The sequence below is a fragment of the Ailuropoda melanoleuca genome, chromosome 8, assembly GCF_002007445.2.
Source record: "Ailuropoda melanoleuca isolate Jingjing chromosome 8, ASM200744v2, whole genome shotgun sequence".
Taxonomy (NCBI): Eukaryota; Metazoa; Chordata; class Mammalia; order Carnivora; family Ursidae; genus Ailuropoda; species Ailuropoda melanoleuca.
In genome coordinates, this window is record NC_048225.1 from 55,562,211 (window position 1) to 55,589,828 (window position 27,618).

Here is a 27,618-nt window from a genome sequence, read left to right on the forward strand (position 1 = left end):
AAAAGCTCTTCTATCCCAGTGCTTTAGGATGCTGAGGCTAGAAGGTTATACATTCTGAGTCCTTCATTCTACAGATGGGAAACTAAGGCCCAGAGAGGCGGGAGCAGCCAGAGCAGAGAAAGGGACCCTGGGGTGGGAGAAGGCTGAGACCTGGGTCCTGTATAGCATGGCTATGTGATCTCTGTGTGACCCTGGGCAAGTTAGCTGCCCATCCAGGTGAGCTCCCATGGGCCCTCCTGCCCCTCTGTGGGCAAGGGCCAGTCACTGGTGTGAGTGAATGCTCAGCCTTGGGCCATCTGCCACACTTATTCTGGCCTGGCCTCAGAGAAGTTGAACTATTGGCCTCAGTTCACACAAGGTGCCTAGAGGCAGAGCTGGCACTAGGACCCAGGGGGCGGATGTCAGCCTCCCTGGCTGGAAGGGGTGGCTGGAGCGCGGGTGGAGAGAACCCGCCTTGCCCCCTTAGCTTTGGAGCTCTGGCCAGCTCTGCCTGGGAAGGGACAGAAGAGCCCCAGACTCTGGGGCCAGATGCTCTTGAAGAGTCTAGTCTAGTCTATGGGAGCTGTGTGGACAGGTGTTTGGGTGCTCAGGCCAGGTGGTGGTGGGCAATGGCCACAATCCTGGGCTGCAGGGGGGCCTGGGTTAAAGCTCCCAGCTGGGAGTAAGACTGCAGAGATGTTGCTCAAGTCTGGTCAGTCTGTGAACCTTGAGTCTAGTGGGTTCGATCAACTTCCGCCAGGGTTTGCGAACCTCACTGGGAACTGGGTTAGAAGTGTGTAGGCTTGGTGTGCCTCGTGGTTGGTGGGGGATGCAAGCTTCGGCATCTCTGAGTTGCTTTTGATTGTGGCGGGGGTGTGTGCCCATGTTTGGGTCTCTGGAGTGTCGTGTGGGGGTGCCTCTGGGATGTCTGGGGACAGCGTGCCCTGTGTAAGTAGGTTGTTGCAGGGGTGTATAACTGTATGGGAGGGGGATGGAGAGAATGGGCTCCCAATTAACTTCCAGAATCCCTCTTCAAGCACCTCAGGGCCCCTCCTCTCAGAATCTACTCCAACTTGGCCCCTTCCCGCCCTGTCCCCAAACCCCGGGTTGAGGACGTGTCCTCCCCAGGCCACGTCCGCTCCCGGGGCGGGCGTGGGCGGGCGCTAGGACCCTGCGGGGCGGGGCGGGGCTCCGAGCTCCGTCCGCTGTACCTCCGCAGCCTGGAAAATACCAAGCCCCGGGGAGCGGAGCCCCAGAGCCCCCGAGCCTAGTCCGGAGGGAGGGGGCGCGCGCGGNGGAGGCGCTCGCACCCCCGGCCCCTGAGGGCCCCGGCGGAGCAGCGGGCACAGGTGAGCGTCCGGCTGGGCGGGCGCCCCACCCCGCCCCCACCACACGCCCGCGCGCAGCCGGCGCCGGCGCCGCTGCGGAGTTAGTTGAGCCGGTCCGGCCGGCACTGCGCGGAACCCCACCGGGCCGTCCGTCACCTCGGGTCCCGGCCTCCCCTGGGTCCCGAAGAGCTCTCGCGGAACCCCCCCGCGATACGCAGCCCCTGCTCCGGCCCCTGGCAGGTCTGGGGTCGCTCTTGGGGGTGGCCCCGTGACTGCCCGGTGCTGGTCCGCGCTCACTAGGGGGCCAGTCCCTGCCCGTGTGGAACTCTCCATCCGCCCAGGACCCCGGACAGCCCCACCCGCGCCCTCAGCGCGCTGACTCCCGTCCTCAAACCGGTCCTGCAGGTCCCAGGAAGGTGGCGTCAGCATCTGCAGCCGCGTCGACGTTGTCGGAGCCTCCGCGGAGGACCCAGAAGAGCCGAACTAGGACCAGGGCCCTGGGCCTCCCCCATGGAGAAGTCCGCTGCCTCAACAGAGCCCCAAGGGCCTCGGCCAGTCCTGGGCCGCGATAGTGTCCAGGTGCCCGACGACCAGGACTTCCGCAGCTTCCGGTCAGAGTGTGAGGCCGAGGAGGGCTGGAATCTGACCTACAGCAAGGCCGGCGTGTCCGTGTGGGTGCAGGCTGTGGAGATGGATCGGACCCTGCACAAGATCAAGGTAGGGTTGTCCTGCCCCACGTGCAGCCTCCACTGCGCCCTTGCTGCCTCGGACAGGGAGTCTCCTGCTCCTCCGCAGGGCCACAGACACCTGGTTGTGCACCTGGACTCAGAAGGAGTCTCCTGCCAGAAACCAGGAGGAGGCACAGTTCTCGGGGCAAGCGCTCATCACGCAGATGGGCCAACTGAGTCCTGGAGAGGGGGTGTGACTCACTCTGGCTTCACTCAGCCAGAGCCCAGGCTTCTTCATGCCCTTGCCTGCTCCTGGAGAGGTGGGCTGTGGCCAGGCCTGTGTAGGGGAGTGGTCGTCCAGGGCCCCTCTGCCGTGGCAAGTCTTCACGGGGTCCCTAACTTGCGTTATCCCAGGTGGGGAGACTGAGCCCTTCTCTCCAATTCCTGGTTCTGTCCGCACTTTCTGCAGTCCTGGGTGCCAGGGACCTGATTCCTTCCAGTCTGATGCCCTGCTCTTCCCTCCTCCTTCCCTGGCTGCTCCTAGAGTCTCCTGCAGGGACTTAGGATCTCGGTTGGCAGATCCTGAAGTCAAGGCTTGGATGTCCCTGCTTTACCCAGGACCAGGCTTGTGGAGGAGGGGGCCCAGGGAGGCCAGCAGATGCAGGGCAGATGCGGGTACATCAGCTCCCTCAGAGCCTACAACCACTCCTGACGGCCCTGTGATTGTCCTCCATACAGGACAGGCTTGAGGTTTGGGACCCCATGAGCCCACCTTCCCTGCTGGACTAGATGGGGCAGAGGCTGGTGAAGACTCTGGCCTAGAGGCCTCAGTAGTCGCCCCCAACACAGCTGGCATTGCTGTGAATGCCACATTTCCGGGGGCGGGCAGGTCTCCCTTCAGTGGGCTCTTGGCAATAGGTTGTGCCCTTCACCTCCCTTGCCTTGCCCTTGCTCTCCTCTTTCTGCTGCCCTCCTCAATGTGGAGGAGTGTATTCCTGTGGGGGGAGGGGAAGGGCACTGGACTCAGAGGGCACTTCTGCCTGGGACCTGCTCTCAGACTTAACTGCGGCATCTTCACTTCATTCCGGGTTGGAGATATCTGACCTTCCCTCTCTGACCCCATCCCTTTCTGCCTCACTATATCTTCGTCATTTACAGCTTTGTCCATCTGTCCCTTGTGGCCCTCTAGCTCACCCTTTCTGTCCCCCTCCCCCCCATGACTCTCTGTCTGGATCCCAGCTATCTGACTATCTCTTTCTCTCTGGGTTTCCCTGTGTGTCTCTCCATCTGGGACTCTGCCCAGGCCTGAGGCCCTCGGGCTGAGGGGTTCCTGGAGGCCTGATCTGTGTCTGAGGCTGAGGAAGCAGAGGGCAGCTGGTGTGTCCCACCTTGGTGCTCTCTGAGGGCAGGGATAGATCCTATCCCTCTTCGTGGCCCTAGCATCCAATACAGATGGAGCAGGGATGTTGGTTCAATGAAGGATGGAAAGAAGGAAGGAACAAACTGAATGAAAGGTGAGCACGGTTGTTGCGAGAACCAGGTTGTTTTCCAGACTGTGACCTGGGAAATGCTTAAGGCTCCCCAGAAGCAGAAGGTCTGAACTAAGTCCAGTATACTCCCACCCTCTGTGTCAATAGGGCGGAGTGGCCTCCTGCATCTGGCTTGGTTAATGAATAAACCCAGCCCAGTCCGGGACTGGAGCTGGTGGGTCTTGGGGCCAGACTGCCACAAGAGACCCCTTGTGGTCAGATCAGACTTGTGAGGTGACCTTCTTTGGGAGAGGAGGGAGAGGAGGGAGAGGAGGCCTTCTTTGGGAAAATTGTGTGTTGTGGTCCCTAGGCGGGACCTGCATCCTCCTTCCTTCTCAGACCGAGCAGAGTTTGGAGGTGCCAAAAGGCCCTTTGCCATCCCTGTCTTATATGCCCTCCTCACTGGGGCATAAGTGGGGACACCGAGGCCCAGAGAAGGACAGGGACCAGCCCAGGGTCACACAGCCAAGTCTTAGAAGAGCCAGGCTTGGAACCCAGATTTCCAGCCTCCTAGCCTAGCTCTCTCTGTTCTGCTTCCCACAAAGGAGATAGAGTTGGGGACAGGAGGTGAGCAGAGCTGGGGCCTAGGATGGAGGCTGGGGCCTTGGCTATGGGTATCCCAAGGGACCAGCACCCCACTCCTGATCCCCTCAGCATAGCCCAGAGGAGCTCTGGGAGATGGGCAGAGGTCTCTAAGCTCCCCATCCTCAAGATCCCAGGATTCCCAGTTTCCATGCAGTGAATCCCATTTCTGACAGGAGCCCCTGCCCTGAGCCAAGCAGGAGCTGTCTCTCTCTCTACCTTTGAATTTACCCTCTGGCCAGTCCTGGGCAGTTGTAGGCTTGTCTCCATGCTATAAAGAAACTGAGGCCAAGAGTCACTTGCTTAAGATCACAGAGTGGCTGAGGCAGAAGTAGGACCCAGGCCAGCCTTGCTCCAGAGCACCTGCCCCTCTCTGCTTGGGCTCACTTTGTTAGTCAACATTACAGCATTTGACCCCATCAATAACTCTTGGAAGTACTCAGTGTTCTCATAATCCCATTCCTGTTTGATAAGTGAAAAAGCTGAGGCCCCGAAAGGGGAAGTGGCTTGCCAAGGTCACATAGCAGGTCCGAAGCCAGAGTCCCCTAGGGCTGATTGGGTCACTCCAGGGGGCTGGGACTCAACCACAGGTGTTTGTTGAGCTTTTGCCCCCTTACCCCATCCTGCCACAGCCTGTCCTGGGCCTGCCCCCTGGACATGCCTTGTTATGGTGATCCCAGGCTGAGGGTGGGGGTGGGGTTCTGCCTATGTGTCTACCTGATTGATCTCCTCCTCATGTCTCTTCCCCTGGACTTATCTTCTCCCTGTCTCTGTGTCCAGAGGTCCTTGAAGGCCACTGTAGCTCTGGGCCCAGCATTCAGAGCCAAGACAAAGGGAAGGGGCTGCTGGAGGCCACCTCCACCTTTTTCCTCCCTCCAGACCTCCAGCCTGGCCTGGCCTCAGGTCTGCACTGTGCCTTGGGCCCTGGAGAGGAGGCAGATACCACCTCCTGAGCGGTCAGGTCAACACGGATCCTGGGTCTAAGGCAGAAGGCAGATTGGAATCCAAACCAAGTCTCGCAATGCCTAGGCCAGTATCTGAGCGATGAGAAATGGAAAACTGGGGGTCTGCCAGTCATTTAAGCAGGGTCAGTGTGGGTCCAGTCCTGGCCATGGTATCCTCTTCTGTGTATGACCATAGGCACGTCCCTGCGCTTCTCTGGGCTGTTTCTCCATCTGTGCCATGGGGTTTTCCTGGCTGTAAGAGCCTCTGAACTCAACACCTGTGCTGGGGCGCATGGCGGAGAAAGGAATGAGGGGACAGAGAGCAGGAGGTGATGTGGCCTGCCAAGCCCTGCCCTTGATGCTCGCGTGCCCAGCTCTCTGATGCTGCAGCCTGCCTTGCCTTGTGCTTGGCTAGCCATGTGAGAGGCAAAGACCTAGCCCTGTCCTCAGAAGTTTCCAGACCCTGGTGAAGACAGGAATGACAATTCCAGGTGACCCTGCCCTACTACGTGGGGCAGATAGTCACAGGCAGACCACAGAGGCAGGAGTGGGCCCAATGAGCAGGTGCCTTGAGGGGCTTGCTGGCTGGAGCAGGGGTGTGAGGTCTCTTGGGGGAGAGTGGCTGAGAACCTGAGGTTCCTCTTGCTACAGGAAGCTGGGCAGTGGGGACCTGTCTTCTCTGACTTCCTTTCCTATGGCTCCTCCCCTTCTGCTTTGGAGAAAGATCCACAGCCCCTCCCTTCCCTAGCTCTCTGTCCCCCTGCTCCCACATCACAGGGCACCCCCACCCCCACCCCAGGTTTGAAGCTTTCAAGTCTGTTCCCCCTAAGTGCCTAATTAGCCCCCTGTGAAATGTGGGATTATTTTATGGCTCTCCAAGGGCCCTTCTCACTCTTAACAGTCTTAACACTCTTAATGGACTCAAGAGGGTCATGGGGAATGTGGGGGCAGGGGCAGATGTTTTCTTATGGCTTCCCACTGAGTCTTCACAGCTGTCTTGTGGTGTGGGTCTTATTAACACCATTGAACAGATGTGGAAACTGAGGCTCAGAGCAGGAATTCACTTGTGCAAGGCCAAACAGCTAGAGGTGGCTGAGGTAGGATCAGAATTCAGGTCCTTGGGTCTCCAAAGCTGAGATCTCTCTGCTCCCTTGGGCTTGCTTATAAACATCATTGGGCCCTTTTGTGTTTAAGACCCCATGGGTCCCAGCATGCCCCTCTCCTGCCTGGGTCTCCCTGTGCTGTGTCACTGTGGGAGGGCACCCTGGAAGGGACCCAGCTGAGCAAGAGCCTAGTCCTCGGTGTGACCTTGGAGGTTACTTCACCTTTCCGAGTGAGTCTTACGTGTGGTGGCAGGAGTGTGAGTTAATCTGGTTTTAGGGCCTTGGACTCCGTGAGTTCAGGTTCAGGCTGGGGCTCTGCCCATCTGGGGCTCAGTTTCCCCATCTCTACAGGAAGCTGCTGGGCAGGTGGTTTGTAGAGGCCATTTGGGCCTTAGACCACGGTAGAGGGGTCTTTACTGCTGGGCACAGAGCAAGGAAGGTGGGCTAAGGCCTTGCCACTCTGTGCCATCAGAGAGCTCTCCAGGTGGGGCACTTGAATCCAGGCTTTGGCCCTAGGACCTGTCCCGGCTGCCTCTCGCTCTCACTTGGCAGGGGGGCAACTGGGGGCAGTAGCTCTAGAGTGGGTGTCTGTTTACATCAGCAAGCAGGCTCCCAGAGAGTGTGACTTGAGAGAGTCAGGGTCGGGATCTTCAGGTGCGGGAGCTCAGAGAGGGGAAAGGTCAGAGGGGGCTGGAAACTTTAGGGAAGTCCTGGAGGAGGTGCCTGGGCTCGAGCAAGACTGGAGGGGAGAGAACGCATGGTCCAGAGTCCCGCCACAGGGCCTTGAGCAGCCTGCCGCCGCCGCCTTGGCTTTAGCTTCCTCATTTCTCAAATGTGGATGGTAGGGCTGCCCTGCCTGTCTTTGGGCATTTCATTCATTCGCTCATTCAGTGAACATTCACTGATAGCCTCTCTGCCTGGCCCTGTGCTGGAGGTTAGGGACAGAGAGGGGAATGGAGCCCACGCGCTGCTCTCAAGGAGCTCCCTCGTGCGTGGACGGACACTCATCACAGGAGCTATGGAGACCCAGAGGGGGCCCCTGAGCCAGCCTTGGGGGCCGGCGAAGTCTTCCTGGAATGCTCAGGTGATACCTTTGGAATTAGGTGGAGAATGAGATGTACACGTTTGATAGCACCAGGAGCATTCCATACAGGGGAGCAGCTGCGTGAGGCCCGGAGGCGGGACGTAGAGCAGTGCATTAGTAGACTGACAGGTGGCGTAGTATGGAGCTGGGGACTTGGGGTTGGAGGTGATTAAAGAGCTGGACCAAGGCGCTAGGATGTGGGTCCTGGAGGTCCTGGGGTTCCGGGGAGGGTTTGCAATAAGACAGGGAGGAGGAGGATTCTATATTTGTCTGGACAGAGGTGCTGAGGCCCGTGCTAAAGCAGGGGCTGTGGGGGAATGCATCCAGAGAGCGAGCGGTTGCGTCCAGAGAGATTTAGGAGCGATAACGGATGGGACATGGCGGTGTTAGCATAACCCTTTGCCATGTACAAGCTGTGTTGTGCAGGCCGAGTTGTAAGATGGTCTGGATGTGCAGCCCCCTTGATGCCTGCCTTGGGGATGTGAGGAGCCTTGCGTGTGTGAGTGGGGTGAAGGTGGGTGCCTCTAGTCAGTGTCCCCTGGGGCCAGAAGAGCCAGTCTGCAGGCTGGTTCTGTACGTCCACGCCCAGCTTCCCGGGCTCTGGCTTTTAAACTTTAACGAGCCTCAGCTCAGTTTCTGGCCGAGACTCTTTAAAGTTTCAGGAGATGAGAGAAAGGAGGGAGTCCTGGAGACAGATGGGTTTTCTTTCTTCCCCAGTGTCTCCACGCCTGGCGGGGCCACTTGGAGCCCGGGCTGTGGGCGCCATGACTCCAGAAGCCTGGCAGTCTCCAGAGAGCTGGGACCTCGGTTGGGCCACTCCAGCCTGTTCCTGAGGGACCAGCGGCCATAGGCCAGGCCACCAGGTTGCCACCATGATAGACAGGACAGAAACCTTATTCCAGCCCCAGCCCTTGACCCTCGTCCCTGACTGGGCAAATGAGCACACACCATTAACAGGTGGGAGGAGAGCTGTTCAGACCAGGTGTTAGGCTGGAGGTGTCCCTGTTCCTCTTGGTGCCTCACTTGATCCCCTCTGGTATGCTTGGGCTGGCCTCAGTGTTCTGGGGCCCCTGGACCTTCGGAAGCACAGACAGTGAAAGAAAGTGGCAGGCCCAGGACTTAGCAGTAGGTCCCACGCCAAATCCGGGCTCCTCTCACCTGTCATGAGAGAGCCTGGGGCAGGTGGCACAGAGCAGCTGGAGCTTTTCTCTGGGGCTGTAGCAGAACATTTGCCTCTCTGACTCAGCCTGGACTCCAGACAGATATTTGCTACCTCTCTTGTCTCTAGAGTCATGTCCTGGGGCAGGTAAGCAATGCCTACATGCGTACACTGCCCCCCATAGCACACACACATGCGAAGTGAGATGAATACTGTGGTCCTGAGCCATTTAATCTCATCCTTTGCGTTTCATGCCACAACCTGCATCTGCCCCTGGCTCCCTGAGATCCCCTCTACTATCTTCTGGATGCCCCCTCTCTATCTTTGGTCCTTCCACATTGCTTGGGATCTGATTCTGGACCAAAGAAGTGATAAGTTTTTTTTATTTAAAGATTTTATTTAATTGACCCAGAAAGAGCGAGAGAGCATAAGCAGGGGGAGCAGCAGAGGGAGAGGGAGAAACGGGCTCCCCGCTGAGCAGGGAGCCAGACACAGGGCTCAATATCTGGACCCTGGGATCATGACCTGAGCCGAAGTCTGACGCTTAACCAGCTGAGCCACCCAGGTGCCCCAGAAGTGATAAGTCTTAAGGCAGAGGCCTGACAGCCAGAGGGGATGGAGTTCCCCAGTGTGTCTCCAACATTCATTCATTCAACACATTTTTTATTGAGCACATACTATATGTCAAGTATTGTGTTATATCCAGGAATTTCGTGGCAAATCAGACAGATAAGACCCTGCTATTATGGGCTTACATCCTGAGGAGGAGACCAGAGAAAACAGAAGCAAACTGATAATTAAATCAGATGCCAGATGGTGCTTGTGTGTTATGAGGACAGGGTGATGTGATAGGGCTTGTCTGGCCTTCTCTGCGTGCATCTTCTGTGTGGAGCTGGACTGCGGGCGACTGCGGGTGTGACGTGAGCCTCCTCCCAGGTGCCCGGTGGTGGCTCTGACCAGGGTCAGGGGGTCAGTAAATCGTATCCGGGGTGCGTGTGCGTACGCCCGCGTGTGTCTGAGGTTGTGTGTGTGCCTCAGTGTGGGCCTGTGTGTTTCTGTGTCTGGCGTTACTGTGTGTGTGAGTCACGCCCCCTCACCGCAGCGGAGTTGTCTCTGATCCAATTATGTCTCCTCAGCTGTCTCCCGGCGGCTGCAGCCCCTGGCTCGGTGCTAGCTCTACCACAGCTTTCCCCTCCCGGCCTCCGTCCAGCCTCCCGGCCTGGCCTCTGGCCTGCCTCTGGGTCTCAGAGTCTCCTCCTGGGTGCGTTCTCTGTCTCTGCGTCTGAAGGTTCCTGCCTCTTCCTTCATGTCTCTACTTGTCCCTCTTCGTCCATATTTTTTTTTTCTGCCCCAGTTCCTTATTCAGTCAACAAACCTCTTATCATGCCTCCCACCCACTCTGCCACACCTCAGCCACTGTGCAGGCGCTGGAGGCCTGAGGGTGGATCAGACCCAGGCCCTGCTCCTGAGGCCTGGTGGGAAGACGGAGACAGCCCTCCAAGAGAACTCCGGCGGAGGGACCCCAAGGCAGACAGCACAGTTGGGGGGCCATCTGGGCAGGGCCTTGGGAGCCCAGCAGGAGCCAGGCTGCAAGCTGAGCAGTTCTCTGCCAATCCCGCAGTGCCAAGGGCTCCCAGAGGCAGGAGACTGAGATTGAGGAGTGGAGGCGGAGCCCGAGTGAGGAGGACATTTTGGAGTTGGGATCCGGGCCCGAAGCAGAGAGAGAGACAGCAGGGACTTTCGAGCTGGGCAGTGCCGCCATCAGCTCTGGGTTTTAGCTCCCTAGCACTGGCCTGGGAGCCAGGAGACCAGAGACAAGGATGTGGCTGCAGTGGTCCAAGCAAGGACAGGGAGGCTCGCCTCGGGTTGGTGAACAGGAGGTGCCGGAAGGTGGTGGCTGAGCAGAATCCCAGGGATGGGAGCAAGGGACAAGTCCAGAACCATGTCCGGTTCCAGGCACTGGAGGAGAGTGGAGGGCAGTGGGCACTGGGCTAGATAATATGGCAGTACTGAACATGGTGAGTGTGAGCCTGGGGGTGATGCCCAGGAGGCTGTTGAAGACGAAGTCTGGAGCTTACTAGAGAGAGTGCTTTGGGGGCATCAGGCCATGGGCAGTCTGTGGAGCCCTGGGAGGTGTTTATCCAATTTGTCTTTGTCTTGATGTCTGTGTGTCAGCCCTGGCCCTTGTCTTGTCTCTCTAGTCACCCCCTATCCCTCCCTCCTCTTCCAGGCCCACCCACTCTCTGCCTCTCTCAGCTCTCCCTCCTCTGTCTGGTTCTCCCGCCTCCCGCAGGGCTAGAGCAGAATGGCAGGAGCTCCCGACCAGGAGGTCAGCTCCCGAGATGTCAGAGCAAGGTGCTTCTCCCTGCTGCAGAGCTGGGGCCTGCTGCTCTGCAGCCTGAGGGGGGTGCTGGGGTCCAGACTGGGGGGAGGGAAGGGGGAAGGAGGCACAGCAGCTGTGAGTCACTCAGCCCTGGATGGAGAGCAGCAGAGGCCCCAGATTGGTCTGCCAGAGCAGACTCAGGAGCCCTGTCTAGGGCAGGCATGGCAGCACCTCCACTCTCCACAGTGTCAAGGGGACTCCACTTTTGGGGAGAAGATGATTTGGAGATATTTGGTGCCAGATCACCTTCCCTTCAGAAGAGAGGGCCGCAGGGCTTGTCTGGTCATTGCGCAGGTGGGAATACTGAGCTAGAAGGTGGGGGAAGGAGCCTCTGCACTGGGCCCGTACCACATGTGCTTCCTGTGTCCTTCCAGCTCCCCTCACTCCGACACAGCCAGCCCCAACAGCCCCAGGCCAGGGACAGCCCTCACCTGGCCAGGTGCTTGCTCACCTGAGATTCCTTGGGTCCTCCCAGAGCAGAGCCTGGTTCTTAGGAAATCGCGTTGGGTGGACTGTGGATCATACTGGGTTCCAGGTGGGTTCCTTTACTTCGCTTTTTTGAGCCACCATTTACAATGGGCATAATCTTCCCTCCTCCCAGGTAATTGAGAGGATGGAATTAAATGAATTTGTAAAGCTCTTAGCACAGAGCCTGGCACGCCATTAACATTTGCTGAACGGATGAATGAATGAACAATCTGAGGTACTCAGGGGACGGCTCCATTTTCTCCTGCCTCCTTTCTTGTTCACTCGGGTTACGGGTTACGTGGGGGAACTGCTTGAGCCCTCCCCTTCCTCCAGCCACTCCAGGCCTTTTCAGGCCTCAGACTCACGCCAGCACCTCTGCCTGGAGCTCTGCCCCCTCCTTTCATCTGAGCGCCATCTGCCCTTCCCTTTATCCCGTAGGACTGCACTTGGGTGCTCTGCCTTGTAGCTGCGTGCTGGCTTCCCTCTCCCCCTGCCCCGCCCGCCCACAGCAGTCACTGCGTGTGCAGCCTGAGGGCACAAGGGCCCTGGGTCCCCTCTGGTTCCACTCCCAGCATGGTCAGGTGACGCAGAGCATTGCTAAGCGGACTCGGACTGGCATCAGCATGGGCAGCCTCAGGCCCCAGCTCAGCTCAGCCCAGGCTTCCGGGTCCAGGGAACGAGGACCTCTGGATTCTGACAACATTCGCAACTCAGGGGGGGGGAAAGTATAGTTTCTATGCCTTGTATAAACTGTGTTGTATCAAGAATCCAAAAATGAAGAATCGCCCAAAGCCTCGATTCCTGAGCAGAACTTTTCCTTGGTTCCTCCCAACTCTCATTCAAGGGTGTAGATAATTTATACATAGTGTAGACCTTGGCACAGGTACAAATTTGTATCCTCTTTTGTTCATCTAACATTGCATCTGTAAAAGTTTCTAATATTGCTATAGAATTATTAATTCATGAACATTTCCGGCAGCTGCTCCCTGCCTGTCCTACTCTAGGTTCTGAGGGTTCAGAGACAGCCTTGCCCTGGGGAGCCCACAGTCCTCAGTAGCTGGGCAGTCATCATCCAGGTGATGTGTCTTAACCCAACCGGGCCCAGCTGTGGGTGGTGTTCCAGGTCGTTCTCAATATATTTTGCTAATTATAAATGCGATAATATAGTCATGAATATTGTAACAGCTTTTTGGTGTGTTTTTTCCTGAGTATTAATTTCCGGTCCTGGGGTTCCAGGAACTGAGTTGAAAGACATTTTTCTTTTCTTTTCTTTCTTTTTTTTTTTTTTCTTAAAGATTTTATTTATTTATTTGACACAGAGAGAGAGGGAGAGAGCACAGGCAGGGGGAGCGGCAGGCAGAGGGTGAGGAAGAAGCAGGCTCCCTGGGATCATGACCTGAGCTGAAGGCAGGCACTTGACTGAGCCACCCAGGTGCCCCGAAAGACATTTTTATGATTTTAAAAATATTTGCCAAATTGTTTTTCGGAATAGCGGAATCGATTTTTGCTGTCACTAACTGAATAACACTTTTACCATATCCTCACAAGCAGTGAGTATTTTCTATATTTTTGCTAATTTACTAAATATTAATTGGCACCTCAGTACAATTCAAATTTACTTTATCAGAACTTTCAAAGATCTTTCAGCAAGTCCCAGACTTGTCCCTGAAGCCTGTCTCTGACCCTGCCCCCCACCCCTACACCGCGTTTCTTGCAAGGATGATGGCAGGAGGAGTCATCAGCCTCAAGAGGCGTAGAGAGTTTTACAGGAGTCCAGGAGGTTTTCACGACGACGCTTCCTTCTGATTCCACAGAAGCACTAAGGACCATCGGCCATAGCTCCTGCGCTCTCAAAGTCAGAGAAAGCCTACGCAGGCACAGCCTCTTTGTCGGCTCATCTGTCCATCCTTCCATTCAGAAACAGTTCTTTACTAAACCATGCTGATGCAGGGGATGGACAAGGGGGCCATAACGCCGTGGGCAAATCAGTGGGCAAATCACCCCACTCCCCACTTTCTCTGACCCCTTGTGTCAGTGCCCTTGAGCTGTTCTTGAGATTTGGGGGGCCTTGGAGGAAGGTCTTAGAAGTCTCCATTGTGGGAGCCCCAGAAACCCAGAGGCAAGGGCAGGCGCTCCATAGGCTTGGCTCAATACTGGCCTCTTGGGGCCTTTGGGAGAGACAGTGGGGGTCCTGGGAGGGGACCCAGAGCAGAGAGGGTAGAGGGGCTGCTGAAGCTGAGCCTCTCACATGTCGTGTGCCCCAGGCCAGTCTGCCTCTCAGTGCTGGGGCTGACATGGAGGGGCACTGCCTGGCTGTGAGCGGGGAGCTGGTGCATTTGTGTGGGCCCCTGGTGGAGAGGGCCGCCCACCCCACTCTCTGTCCATCTGCCCTGTGGAGGGATCTGGGGCAGTTTTGTTTTTTTAAACTTTGTTCCCTGGCCCTGGATATCCTGCCCTTTGGGGATTAGCAAGATGGTGCTCCGGTCGCAGGGCCTGAGAAGTCAGGGAAGCTGCTGGGGCTTGGGGCTGGAGGAAGGGCAGCTGCTGCCCAGGTTTTATGTACAAGACTCATTTAATCCTCACAGCTCCACTCTGAGGCAAGGATTATCCCTGTTTGACAGATGAAGATGCGGGGACTCAGAGCTGAAGTCCTTTGCCCAGGCCAAGGCCAGAAAGGATCTGCAGAGTAAACTGTGAGCTGCGGGGCAGTGCAACGGCTGAAACCTTCTCAGGGGATCTTCCAGGTGCAGAGCTCCAGGGCTGTTTTGGAAAAGTACGACTCTGTCTTTGAGCTCAGTGAGGTCTGAGGATGGAGTCAGGAACTTTGATCTGAGGAAAAATGTATGAGCTTTGCATTCCTGGTCAGCAAGCCGTCTGAATCCAGCAAGCTCTGCGTAATAACCATCAATTAACCAAGACGGTCTCCAGTTGCCAGCGTGTAGTTTGGGCTGGGCCAGTCCTTGCCCCTGGATGAGGGCAGCAGAAAGTCTTGGGACTTTGGGGTCAGGCACAGCCAGGTGCTGGTTCTCTGCTTCACCACTGTTAACCTTGAGGGCTTGGTCAATCCTTGTAACTCTCTAGGCCTCAGTTTCTGCATCTGTAAGATGGGAATGATGATACGCACTGGGGAGTTGGAAGGATCAGAGACGGTGTTCGTAGAGGATGCTGCTTGGTGCCCTTGATGACTGGCAGAGGCACTTTGACCTAAATGTCGGCTCCTGTGGGGTCTATGGGCCAGGTGCTGTCGTCTGCTTTGTGGTGATGAATTAGGTAGTGATTTTGAGCCATTAGTACGTGGAAATGGTTACTGAGGTTGTGGCTGTGGTTCAGGGCTGTGATTGATTTGATACTGAGGCCCCACCCGCAGTCAGGAATACTTACCTTTGATTTGAATAGGGTTCTGTTGGGAAAAGATGATTTGCGTAACAGTTATTCCTCTTACAAGACCGCCTACTAAAATGCAGCATGGTGAGCTGTCAGCACAGCCGGTGGGATGTTACAGACCCCACACGAACCCCTTACCTTCTCTGGGCCTCACTTTTCCCAGTGGTAACTGAAGAGTGGTGGAGGAAGAGATCATCTTCTGGGTCCCTAAGACTTAGGGATAATCCGTGTGCCCCACGTATCCCACGGGCAAGGATACCGGAGACCTGCTATGTGAACTCTCGGGGTGAGGGCCAGACTTGGGTCCACCCATCTGTCAGTTTGCATGTTACCGCCCTGGCCTTTGGCCCTCGAGGTCATGTGGCAGCGCCATGGAGGTGACCCAAATTCTTTTCCCCTGTCTGGGGTCAGCTATCTCCCTGGGTCTTGGGAGAGACTGCAGCCCCTCTCCCTGCCACTTTCCTCCCTCCCGTGGAGATTCTTCTCTTTCTCTCAGGCTGAGCCCTGGGAAGGCCTCCAGAGAAGCACAGGGCAAGGGGTGGGAGAGAGGGGAGGGGCAGAGTGAGACACAGCTTGGCACTCAGCAGTCCCTCTGCTGAAACGCCCTCTCCCGCCTTGTGGCACGTCTGCTCCTTTTCCTTTTAGGCTTCGTTGCCCCCTGCTCCCACAGTCACTGTGCCCCTCTCCCTGACCCTGACTCATTCTCTACTGAGATTTTGTGTCCTTGTCCCTCATGCCAGCTGCTCATTGGGGCTCCTGGTTCACTTCTGAGGCCTTATCGTCCAGTTGCAGGCCTGGCACACAGCAGACTCCAGAAAGTGGTGAGTGGATGGGTGGACAGGTGTGCAAGGCCAGGGAGAGGCCAGAGGAGCACCCAGGGCACAAAATACGAGGTGGCACATGCAAATGGGACCTGATCCTGTCCTGTGCAAGGGTAAATGGCTGCTCATGGAAGCCTGCTGAAGTCAGAGCAGCTACTGTTTTTGGAGTATTTACTATGTGCCAGGCATGTTACGTACATTATCTCATTTCATTTGATCCCAACATCCCCATGAGATAGGGACTATTATTACCCTCATTTTTCATGTGAAGAAACTAAGACTTGGAAGTTTGTGCCCAAGGGGAGGAACTGGAATTGGAAGCTGGGAGTGCCAGACTTGAAACCTTCCCCGATGGCCTTCCTCACTTGTCCAGTCCCTTCTGACCATGGCTCTACGGGACTGAGGGCGTGCGGGTCCCAGGGCTTCTGAGCACTCTGTTTTCTACCTCCTGGGGCTGGAGACAAGGGAATGCAGGGGACACAGTCTGTAGTTTCTCTGCTGTCACCTGCTCCCTCTGGGCCTCGGTTTTTTCAGCTGCAAGTCAGCTTCCCTGCTGTAACCAGGCCCGGAGAGTTCTGCAGCTCAGCAGGGCTCCTTCACTGAGCAGCCAGGAGCAAACCCCCTTCCGGTTCTGGTTTTCAGGAGGAGCTCTTAGCCAGCCAGCCCAAGTGACTGACTTGCCCAGGGCCCAATGGCTGTGGGTTCTGGTCACGGGCCCGCCCCCCAGGTGCTCTCCAGTGACTCACCCCTACCCCCACAATCCCTCCTGAAGCCTCTTAGAATTACACCTCACGCAAGTGGTGGCTGTCACTGTGGGCAGGAACAATGCTGGATGTAATTTACCCCTCTTGGCACAGCTGCGCTGACTCCTGCAGGCTGTGGAAAGAGCGCGGCCAGGAGCCAGGCTGGATGAGGACACCCATGGTCACTCTCCACTCTATTCTCCAGACCAGCCACCCAAGTCTGCCTGCTTCTTCACCCGCAGTACCCCCGCCCCGGCCCAGCAGGGCACTGCTGCTGGCCTTCCTCCCCAAGAGTCTGCCACAGTTTCCCTGTTTTATTTTATTTATTTTATTTAATCTTATGTATGTATGTATGTATGTATGTATGTAAAGTAGGCTCCATGCCCATCATGGAAGCCAATGTGGGCCTTGAACTCACAACCCTAAGATCAAGACCTGAGCTGAAATCAAGATTTGGGCACTTAACTGACTGAGCCACCCAAGCATCCCTCCCTCCTTCTTCCTCCCTTCCTTCTTTCTTTCTTCTTTCTTTCCACTTTCTTTCTTCCTTCCTTTCTTTCTTTCTTTCTTTCTTTCTTTCTTTCTTTCTTTCTTTTTCTTTCTTTCTCTTCTTCCCTCCCTCCCTCTTTATTTAAAAAATGAACTGTTGTGCAGAGTTTACACTTACCTGGCAGGTCTGTCTCTGGTCCGTCTTGTGGCCGTGCGTGCCCCACCTACTGCTTGCTGTCTCAGGGGGAGGCCTTTGGTCCTGAAACCACAGCAGCCCTGGGCCGAGGGAAAATGGGCAGTGTCTGGGCAGTGTGGGCCCCTTCCCTGTGTGCGCCCACCCCCAGCCACGAGTGGGCCTGGGCGCTGGGGATGCTGAGCCTGGCCAGGGTGAAGAGGCAGTCCCAGGCAGGATTCTAATCTAAGAGCAGAATCCTGTGTTCACCGCCCCTTCACACACTCGGGGACCCAGGAGAACACCTCTGAGGACTGCAAAGCCAAATCAGCTTCCAAACTTGAATTCAGTTAGAGAAGGTCTGTTTCCTGGGAGGCCGCCCTTGAGTGCTCCCTGATAGCTGAGAGGACAGGAAAAGCCGGCTTTGAGCCCCTGCTCGGCTGCTTTCTCTGCTGTGTGATCCTGGCGCTTGCTTCATGTCCTGGGTGTCCGGCTCCTAACTGGGGGTAGAGCCTGAGTGTGTGTTGAATGTCCGCTGCAGCATCCAGATCTCCACGCAGGCTGCTCGGCAGAGGTCGTCCCGGTGCTGTTGCTGCTGCTGGTCTGACCTCTGCCATCTTCTCCAACGCCATTCTCTCTGTTACATCCGTCCCACCGCATCGTTCACTCACTTAGTTCGTTCCCTCATGCGTCATGAGTCTCCTTCAGTCTGATAGAGTTCCCCAGTCCTTCCTTGACATTCAGGACCCTGACACTCGGGGGGAGCTTATGTAAAAGTCCCTTATTTAGGGTTTGTCTGATTTTCCTATTGATTTGATTTCAGTTGTGCATCTTGGGCAGAAATGTCACATAAGTGGTGCCTGTATTCTCTTCCTTGCATCCTACCCAGCGACACCCAGTTCTAACTTGTCTCATTACTAAAGACGTTTGCTGTGATCACTTGATTCACGAGGTGTCTGCCGTGCTTCTCTACAATGAAGTTACTCATTTTTCCCTTTGTAATTAGTAGTATTTGATGGGAAGTTTCTCTGAAGCTATGTAAATACCCTATTCCTCATCAAACATTTATTTATCCATACCCATATATACTTCGGTTTCCTATTTTATTCCGTGGAATATAATCTGTTGTTATCACTATTTTAATACATGGGTTGTCCCAGCTTTAGCCTATGGTAGGTGGCCAACTGTCCTAGTTTGTCTGGGACTGAGGGGTTTCCAGGATGTGGGATTCTCGGTGCTAAAACAGGCAAAGCCTTGGGCAAACCCTGACAAATCACTCACTGAACCAGTGGGAGCTCTTCATGTTGGATCCTGTGTCTGCCATGCAAGGTCCCTGTTATTCTGTGAGTATGTCCTTACTTCCTAACACAAGATGTTCCGGGTTCATCTTATCTGGCCCAGCCCCAGAATCACTCATTTCTTCAAGAAGACCTGGAACCAGGTCTTTGAGTATTAGGCTACACCACACCAGGGGGACTGGAGCAGATGGAACTTGGCTTGCCTACACACCTCACTCTTTTTTTTTTTTTAAGATTTTATTTATTTATTTGATGGAGAGAGACAGCCAGCGAGAGAGGGAACACAAGCAGGGGGAGTGGGAGAGGAAGAAGCAGACTCCTAGCGGAGAAGCCTGATGTGGGGCTCGATCCCAGAATGCTGGGATCACGCCCTGAGCCAAAGGCAGACGCTTAATGACTGCGCCACCCAGGCGCCCCATACACGCCTCACTCTTGTCTGCCTTGTGCCTGTTCTCTGGCTGTTCTCTTTTCCAGGGCCCTTGGCAGACACCTGCCTTCCAGATAGCTTCACTATGTAGCACGATGCCTTTCTCCACCTTGCAGAGCGGCCCGCCTCCTTTGTGCCATCACTGGGCAGTTTAGGGTACCTCTCCATTGTCAAGTTGGTCTCCTCCCTCAACTGGCAGCCTCTTGAGCACAGGCCTGAATCGACTCTGATTTTTCTGTGCTCTGCACAGGGCTGGGATTGGGGGCTGTTAGTTAAACGATTGGATTTAGAGTCCTACCCACTTCATGGAGCAGAAAAGCAGAGAGGGAAGGTGACTCCTTCAGAGTCACACAGTGAATCTTTGCAGGCTGGAGCCTGTCCTTGAAATCCCTTTTTCCTTCCTTCCTTCCCTCCTCCTTTTCTTTTCTTTTTTGTTTCTTTCTTTCTCTTTTTTTCTTCCTTTCTTTTTTCTTTTCTTTCTTCTTCCTTTCTTTTTTCTTTTTCTTTCTTTTTCTTTTTTTCTTTCACATTTTAGACCTTTCTTTGACAATCAACAGGTAGTCCTCATCAACATGAACTGTCTGTAGACTTCCGAAATTGGTGACAGGTACCTGGGAACGTATGGGGCTTCTTTGGTGAAACTTCGTCCTTGTTATGTTTCCTGGACAACCTCACACAGCTACAGTATGGAACCTTCCTTATTCCCTTGGCCCAGACAGCTTTGTTGAGCCTGGTGTCAATGTACACATCTGAAGTTCCCATCTCCCTCATGGCAAATTTCTGGATCTCTTCGAGTGCCTGACGGGCTCGCTTCTAGAAACCCACTCCATGGATGTGCTCGTGAATGTCGATGGTGTGTTATCTGGTCACTAAGTCGTTGATGGCAGAACGGCCCTTCATCTTCTCACCACCCGTCTTTGCGGGAGCCATTCTCCCGGACCCAAGTTGGGAAGTGAGCTTTGGTTTTCTTAATTCTAAAATAGGGCTAATACCTCAGAGTCTTTCTGTGAGAACAAAATGTGTAATGTGTATAAAGCGCTTAGGATAGTGCCTGGGAGAAAAAAAAAAAAAAAGGAGAAACTCTCCTCTGCTGGTGGCTGGAGGGAGAAGGGGATGGAGAGGAGAAGCCAAAAAAAAAAAAAAAAAAAAAAGGATAGTACCTGGCATCAGGTGAGTGCACCTCTCAGTGTCTCTGGGGGACCATTCTACTTAAATCTTTTCATTATTGTAAGATGCAGTATAGAAAATAGATGCATTTTAGAAAACTAGAACTACAGCAAAAAGAAAACCGTCATATTCTCACCATCTAGAGATTGCCGCTGTGAACACTTTCGTGATTGTTCTTCCTGAGGATTTTCTCTGCATATATTTTACCCCCAATGAGATTACACTGTGCATTCCATTTTATCACCTGCTTTTCTTCAGGCAGCAATCCACCACTTTGTTTCAGTAAATTTTCAGCACATCTAATACGCAGATGATATTCACATTTCTCCAGTCATCTCAGATAGAGCCTTCATCGCTGTTTTGTCCATGCCAGTATGCAGTCCAGGCCCACACCGTCTGTCTGGTTCTTGTGTCAGTCTAGCCCGGACCCTTCCTATGACATTGACCTGTAGCAGGGTCTGGACCAGTAGCCTTGGAGAATGCCTCACCATCTGCCTTTGGTTGTATTCTTGTGAAATTTAGCTTGTTCTCTGTCATCTGTATTTTCTGTAAAGTGAAGTATACCCAGGGCTTGATGAGTTCATTGGTGCCTAGAATACCCAATCGGTGGTGATGTGCCCTTCCTGTGGCCTTTCCTCACCATTAGTGGTGCCAAGGCCTAGCACAAGATTAGAGGAAAGGCAATGTGACTCTCCCTCATATGGTTGCATAGATCCCCTTTTTTAGTAACATGTGTGGCTCCCTTGGCACTGTCTGAATGCCCAGTTCTGGGAGACCTTTTTAAACTAATCAAGAAAACTCGTCCAGTTGCTAAGCGGAACTTGATCCTGGGGCTTTGGGCTTTGGGGTGAAAAAAAAAATCACAGAACAAGGACATGAACTAAGCTTCATGTTGCTGAGTGCAAACTTAACAAATCATAGTTCTGTTTTTACAGACATATGATCTGGGTTAAGTCCCAGCTCTTATACTTACCAGCTGGGTGACCTCAGGCAAGTTACTTAACCTCTTTCGGCCTCAAGGTCCTCCTTGGATTTTTTGTCTGACAGAGCTGTTTTGAGGGTTAAATTAAAAAAGTATGCTTGGCTCTCTTTCCCCCTAGATGGAAAGCTCTTTGAGCACAAGGCTAAAAATCGTAAACATTCTAAAGATGTCTGAGGCACCTGGATGATTCAGGCAGTTAAGCATTTGCCTTTGGCTCAGGTCATGATCCCAAGGTCCTGGGATTGAGCCCCACTTGGGGCTCTCTGCTCAGTAGGGAGCCTGCTTCTCCCTCTTCCCTCTGCCTACTGCTCTGCCTGCTTGTGAACTCTCTCTCTGTCAAATTAATAAGCACAATCTTTAAAAAAAAAATCCAAAGATGTTTGTTGGATTTAAAAAAAAAAAAAGGAGTACAAATGGTATGATCAGGTGATGAGTACCATGGATGAAAAAACTCATCCATTTGGGCGTTCGTTTGTTTATTTATGCTTTCAGTTCATTTAACATGTACCCATTCCAGGTTCCGTGCTGAGTCAGCCGTGAGCCCTGATGCATGAAGCTTAGGGGTCTGGAAAGGCACAGAGTTAGTGTGTGGGAGTTTCGAAGGTCTGGCCTGCTCATTCAGGAAGGCTTCCCGGAGAAGGAGACTGGGAAGGAAGGGGAGGTTTAGTGGAGACTGGGGTAGGGGAGATGGTCTCTGGATACAGGGGCTGTCTCTCTCCTGGCACAGATGGCTTCTGGGAGGGCTGCCCAGGGTTCATGGCAGGAGGTGAGCCCATGCTGGCTTCAGAGGTTGCTGTTCTCTGCTCTCCTTCTCCTTCTCCCCTCCTTGCTTGTCCACCCTTGGGTCTCCTGGCGAGGGCTTTGAGCCTGGCGTGACCCTGACAACCCATGTGTCTGTCTGCAGTGCCGGATGGAATGCCGTGACGTGCCAGCTGAGACACTCTATGATGTGCTACACGACATTGAATATCGAAAGAAGTGGGACAGCAACGTCATTGAGACTTTCGACATCGCCCGCTTGACAGTCAACGCTGACGTGGGCTATTACTCTTGTGAGCAGGCGCAAGCATGCTGATCCCAGCCTCTCTGCTCCCATCCAGGCCTCCAGCCCAGCCTCTTTCTCCCACCTGCCCTCCTTGTGGTCACTCCCATGGCCAGGCTGCCCAGACACCTGAGTGCTAAGATGTAGGAGCACCGTCCCTGACATTCCCGCCCATTCCCAGACACTTGGGCACACACACGTGGACACTCACAAACACATAGGCATTCCCATGTGCACGTATACACACTCCACACACGTGTACACAGTCATGTACACACCCCATGGTCACATGCTGCATACTCCCAGTTACACATTTTCAGATACACACACACACTATAATACTGTTCTCCCACGCACTCAGCATTCACATAGACAAACAGCCGGGCCAGCAAGGGAAGGGTCATGTGAGGTTGTGAGCAGGAATGGCCGGAGACAAGAGGGGAGAGGGTTCTGCTCTGTCTCTTTCCTAGTCTCAGCCCTGGGACTGTGGTCTGGTAGGTGGAGGGGTACCCATTTGGATCAGGGAGAATTGGCAGCTAACTGGGCATCTCTGTGTTCCTGGCCTCAGCTATGCCCTCCCTTGCAGTGGCCTGGCTGAACTGTCCCTTGCACTCCACAGGGAGGTGTCCAAAGCCCTTGAAGAACCGTGATGTCATCACTCTCCGCTCCTGGCTCCCCATGGGCACTGATTACATCATTATGAACTACTCAGTCAAACACCCTGTGAGTCTACCTGCCTTCCCTGCTGGGTGGGCAGGGGAAGGTGCCAGGTACGGCCGGGCCAGCAGGCCTGGCCCAGGAAGAGGCCCCTGGATGCTGTCATGAATTTCATGTGACTTCAGCCCAGGCATGAAGCTCTCTGGCCCTCAGTTTCCTTCCTATATAGTGAGAATAATGGCTCTTGTCTCCCTGCTCAGCTCTCAGGCAGATGAGAAGAGGGTGATGTGGGCCATCAGTGAGGGCGAATGGGATGGGCTGGCTGGGAAAGGGGATGCAAGGGGTGAGAGGCAGGGTTCTCTGACCCTCCCTGAGGCTAGGCCGCCTCACTCTCCATGGCAGGCAGGGCAGGCAGGTACAGCTGGCCTGGGCAAAGATGAGTGTGTGTGTGTGTGTGTGTGAGTGCCCATGTGTGTGCTCACGACCCCTGACCCCAGACTGGAGTCTTTCCTTAGGAGAACAGGGAGACCTTAAGAGAAGCAACGGTGACCTAGTCTGGGTCCTCCCTTTCTCCTCACCCCTGCATCAGGCCTGGCCTGGAGTGGATGCCAGGGGGTTTGAACTAACTCCGTGTGTGTGTGTGTGTGTGTGTGTGTGTGTGTGTGTGTGTGTGTACTTGTTCACAAAGACAGTTCTCTCGCCCCAACCCTGAGTCTCACCTCCCTTTGCCTTCCATCCCCAGAAATACCCGCCTCGGAAAGACTTGGTCCGAGCTGTGTCCATCCAGACGGGCTACCTCATCCAGAGCACGGGGCCCAAGAGCTGCGTCATCACCTACCTGGCCCAGGTGGACCCCAAAGGTGAGGGCTTGGCCCTAGCAGCCCGTCATGGGACCCTTTCCTATAGCACAGGGGATGTGATCTGATCTACTAGGGATCAGACAGGGCCTCTGTTAGGAGCTGTTTTGTATTTTGGGACATCTCCATCCAAAATATCATTTGAACCAAGGTTTGAGACTTTATAATGGTTTGAAAAGCAAATGCCAAGGTGGTAGCTGCTTCTCCACAACCAAGCTTGGAACTCTTTTCCTGGACTCCCACACCCCCAGGCTCTGACTTGCTTCCTGCTCACTGGCTGGTCTCACTCCATCTGTCTTGCTGGCTCCTATCCTCTGCCCATCCTGGAGGCCCGAGTTTTCCAGGTCTCAGTCCTCTTCGTCTTGGGAGGGCTCAGCTATTCCCAAGGCTTCTGTGGCCAGCTGACGTGTGTCTCTGGTGGGATCCAGATCCCTGTGGCCATTGGCCTCCCGAACTCATCCCTCAAGATGCCTTCCGGGACCTGAGATTCACTGTGTCCAATGCTGAACTGTCTCCCCTTCTAGATTGTGCCTTCCACTAATCCTCCCACCCCTGGCCACCCATGCCAAGAACCTGGGGGTTGATGGAGGTGCCTTCTGCTCAGCTCCCAAATCTGGCCACCCATTCTTATTGATTCGACCTCCTAAGTAGCTCCTGAATCTATTTTCTTTCTCTCTGTACTCAGCCACCTCATCTGTCCTTACAGCTACCAAGGGACTTTTCCAGAACATGTATTTCCTCATGACTCTCTTCTGCTTAAAATTCTTCTGTGGCTTTCTGTTGCCCTCAGAGTAAAGTCTAAGGCTCCTCCCCAGGTTTCCCAGTCCCTCCTCACACCTTACATGGTCCCACCTCCCTGTCTAGGCAGTGGTTTCCCTCAGCCTCGAGACACCTCTCCTCCCTCACTCATGCCCCTAGGGCGGCTTCCGATGTCACCTGCTTTGTCTCCATACCCAGAGTCACCGCCAGCTCCCTGCTTGGTGGATCCAATTCCCTCTAGCAGAGCCCTTGGCACTGTTGGGTCCCAGACAGTGAGCTGCTCTTTGGGTCCCTGGGACTGTCCCAGAGTGGGTATCACGGAGTGGATGTGGAGTGAGTGATGAATGGGTGACTGTCTAGAGGATGGGTAAGCCCTGAACATCTTTGCCTGGGTGTGTCCAGGCCCCACTGAGGGTCCAGTAACCCAGGCCCAGGGCCCTCTAGCACCTCACTGGCTGTGTTGGGAGGCAGAGGAGACACTTGGGAATGAGAAAGGGTGGACAGCTAGACTGTGGATTCCAGGTCAGGCCAGGGTGGGATGCTCAGTCAAGAGGCCTATGTAGCAGCAAGACTGCCTGGGGCAGGGGGCTTGGAAGGACACGTAGATGAGGGCCTAAGCATCAAGGCCATTCACAGGTTGAGTATGAAAAGGGATGTCAGTGGAGGGGAGGTGGCAGGTGGGAGCTTGGTGGGTCATGATTTCAACCTACTTGTAGCCTGTGGTCACCTAGGACCCTGTGGTTTTCTTCCATGCAGTCCTCTGGGGCTCAGCAGAGGGACAGAAGGGGTGTAGGGAGTGGGTTTGGGGGGCCCAACAGAATTGAGCCTGGAGGCCTTGGGCTGAGGTGGGAAGAGAAAGTGAGGATGATGCAGTCTTGTAGGACTTGCCTCCCAGCCTCCTCCCTCCCAGGGAGAAGAGGGTAGCCTCTTTGGAAGCCCCAGGCTGGAAGGAGCCAGCTGGTATATACGTTTGGTGGGGGCTGGGTCCCTGAGGCAGCTGCTTTCTTCTCTCCTTATTACCCTTCCCTGCTCTCATAGGCTCCTTACCCAAGTGGGTAGTGAATAAATCTTCTCAGTTCCTGGCTCCCAAGGTGAGTGGCCTTGGGACTTTGGGGTATGGAAGCTGGGGGAGAGGGTTCGGATGAGGGGGTGGGTCAGGGATGGAGACTGGAAGCCAGGGGGCGGAGTCAGGGCCAAGGGGCAGAGTCTGGGCCAAGGGGCAGAGTCCTGAAATTGGCCACAGTCAGGATCCCGGGAGCTGGGGACTGAGCCGCTGGAGGGCGCAGGCCGGGACGTGGCGAAGACTCCGTCCCGCTTGGCATCCACCCCTGACTCGGCTGTGCGGCGGCCCCACAGGCCATGAAGAAGATGTACAAGGCGTGCGTCAAGTACCCTGAGTGGAAGCAGAAGCATCAGCCGCACTTCAAGCCGTGGCTGCACCCAGAGCAGAGCCCGTTGCCGAGCCTGGCGCTGTCGGAGCTCTCCGTGCAGCACGCGGACTCGCTGGAGAACATCGATGAGAGCGCGGTGACAGAGAGCCGGGAGGAGCGCTTGGGTGGCGCAGGCGGGGAGGGCAGCGACGACGACACCTCGCTCACCTGAGCGCGGCACCGCCGGCAGGGACCAAGACAAGATGGAGTGGGGCCAGGGGTGGTGGATCCTCCCGCGCTTTCTCCCCTCCCCCACCCCCTGCGCCTCTTAGGGACGCTGGGCTCGGGCCCAGGCTGGCGCTGCGGCCTGGCTGGACACAGCCCCAATAAACGATCCCACAGCCTCAGCCGGCTCATTGCTGTGCCTGCTTCCCACCTCACCGGGGTAAAACCACCGCCGTCCTTAATTCCCTTGTTCTAGAGTTCATTTTGTTAATTTCATTATTGGTCACCTGGCCTTTGCCCCTTTAGGCAACCCCTCATTTCCCCATGCGTAGTGGGGGTGTATGTCAGGTTGTCACCCCTTCCTCCTGTCTATAGTGTGTTCTCTTCTCCTGTGTCTCATTAGTTCACTCATCCATTCACCTACCCTTGTGGCCTGTTCATTCTGCCATTTGTTCCAGGCTCTTGGGCTATCTCTGCTGCTCTAAGAAAAGAAGTAGGTCTGGCCAGCGGCCCCGGGGCAGCGGTCAGAGGTGAGGTTCTACCATGTGACCTTCAGCCTAAGGCCCCACTGGTACAACCTGTGAAAGTAGAGGGTCTGACACTCGCCAGTCATCACAGAAGGAAGGGGGAGAGGTTCCTGGGTCTCAGACCACAGGGCTATGGGTTTCCCAGTGCACATTGGGGGCAGCATGTTCTGGAGGAGGAAGGTTGGGGGTTGAGATGAGGGTCCTCAGATCCCAGTGCAGTGGAGGGACCAGTCCTGTGATTTGAGACTTCCCTAGGTCACTTTGAAGACCTCAGGCCTGCGTTAACAGAAAAGGTGGGGCTCCCAGTCCTTTGCAGAGGGTCAGGTGTTAGTCCCCTAGTACCGTGTTCCACCCAGCTGCTTTGAAGACTAGGCTTTGAGATCTAGAGGGATGCCTGAATCTTACCTGTTCTCTCTGGCCTCCAGGTCCCCTTGCTGCCTGAGGGACACCCCTGCTATCAGGTTGGGAGGGGGGTTCTGTGCTCTGCCCCTGTCTAGTGTTTTTGTACCCCATATGAATTTGGGGCGTTTGGCCCTGACCTCCCCTCCTGGAAAGTGACTTGCCTTCGCCTTACCAGGAAGATACAGCCTGCTTGGAGTTGACTCTTTTCTAGAGGGGCGAGGTGGATGTCCAGCGGAGGGTAGCCAGGGGATTCTATAACACCACGACTTGGGTTCTAATCCCAGGCTTGCCCTACTGGCTTTGTAACTTTGGACAAGTCCTGGAACTTCTTGGAGCTTCGTATTCTAATCCCTAACCCGGGGTGATGATTTTTGCTTTCAAGGAGAGGTATGAGGATTCAGATAAAAGGAATGAGTTGCCCGGCACTGGGCCTGGCATGTAGTAGGTGTTCAGATTAATGACGCCTAATCTCAGAGTCAACCCCTATGCCCCAGCCTGGTGAGAGCTGTTCTTTCAAATATCTCCATTGGGCATCTGGAGAGATAAAAGCCCAGAGAAGTTAAGGTCCCTTGTCTTGGCTGGCCCTAGAGGTGACAGGGACACAGGACCCAGGAATTCCTGCCAAACCCAGGGCCTTTATCTGTGGATGTGCTGGCAGGATGGGCAGACATCTCCCCAATCTCAGCCAGTGAAGGTGTCTTGGTGCCAGGACCTCAGGCTGTATGCAGCCTTCTGCCAAGAGATCCTCGAGGCCCTTTGACTGGGTAGGACTCTTCCCTGCCAGCTTGTCCCTGGGGGATGTGGGTCTGGAGAGGGCAGTGGGATACCCTCGGAGAATGAGGTGGGGAAGGACTTCCAGGAGGAGAAAGGGACCTAGGTCGTCCTGACTCCAACTGCCCCTTTCTACCCTGGGGGTCTGGGCCCCTGGGGCGGCAGGGGGGTTGGGTGTGAGTTGTGTGGCTCATCCCTCTCCCTCCCACCTCCTGCCCTGGGGTAGAGTCACCAAGAGAAGGGTGGCAAGAGGCTGGGAGACTCAGGAAGAGATGGAGACTCAGCGCGGGGGCGGGGG

At 55.0% G+C, this 27,618-nt stretch overlaps 1 protein-coding gene across 1 annotated transcript; it reads left to right on the forward strand.

Moving 5' to 3' along the window:
• Positions 1-1,262: 1,262 nt before the first annotated feature.
• STARD10 (StAR related lipid transfer domain containing 10) lies at positions 1,263-25,802 on the forward strand. The gene is made up of 7 exons (XM_034666399.1): positions 1,263-1,328; positions 1,713-2,024; positions 21,615-21,762; positions 22,372-22,475; positions 23,152-23,269; positions 25,064-25,116; positions 25,382-25,802. Exons 2-7 carry the CDS (start codon positions 1,818-1,820, stop codon positions 25,625-25,627), a joined length of 876 nt encoding a protein of 291 aa, XP_034522290.1. The 5' UTR covers positions 1,263-1,328; positions 1,713-1,817; the 3' UTR covers positions 25,628-25,802.
• The last annotated feature ends 1,816 nt before the right edge of the window (positions 25,803-27,618 follow it).

Excerpts from the sequence above, each read along its gene's own strand:
- STARD10 (XM_034666399.1), top strand. The coding sequence starts at position 1,818 with ATGGAGAAGTCCGCTGCCTCAACAGAGCCCCAAGGGCCTCGGCCAGTC. Across the intron at positions 2,025-21,614 it reads GGACCCTGCACAAGATCAAG|TGCCGGATGGAATGCCGTGA; the intron begins GTAGGGTTGTCC and ends GTCTGTCTGCAG. Across the intron at positions 25,117-25,381 it reads CTCAGTTCCTGGCTCCCAAG|GCCATGAAGAAGATGTACAA; the intron begins GTGAGTGGCCTT and ends GCGGCCCCACAG.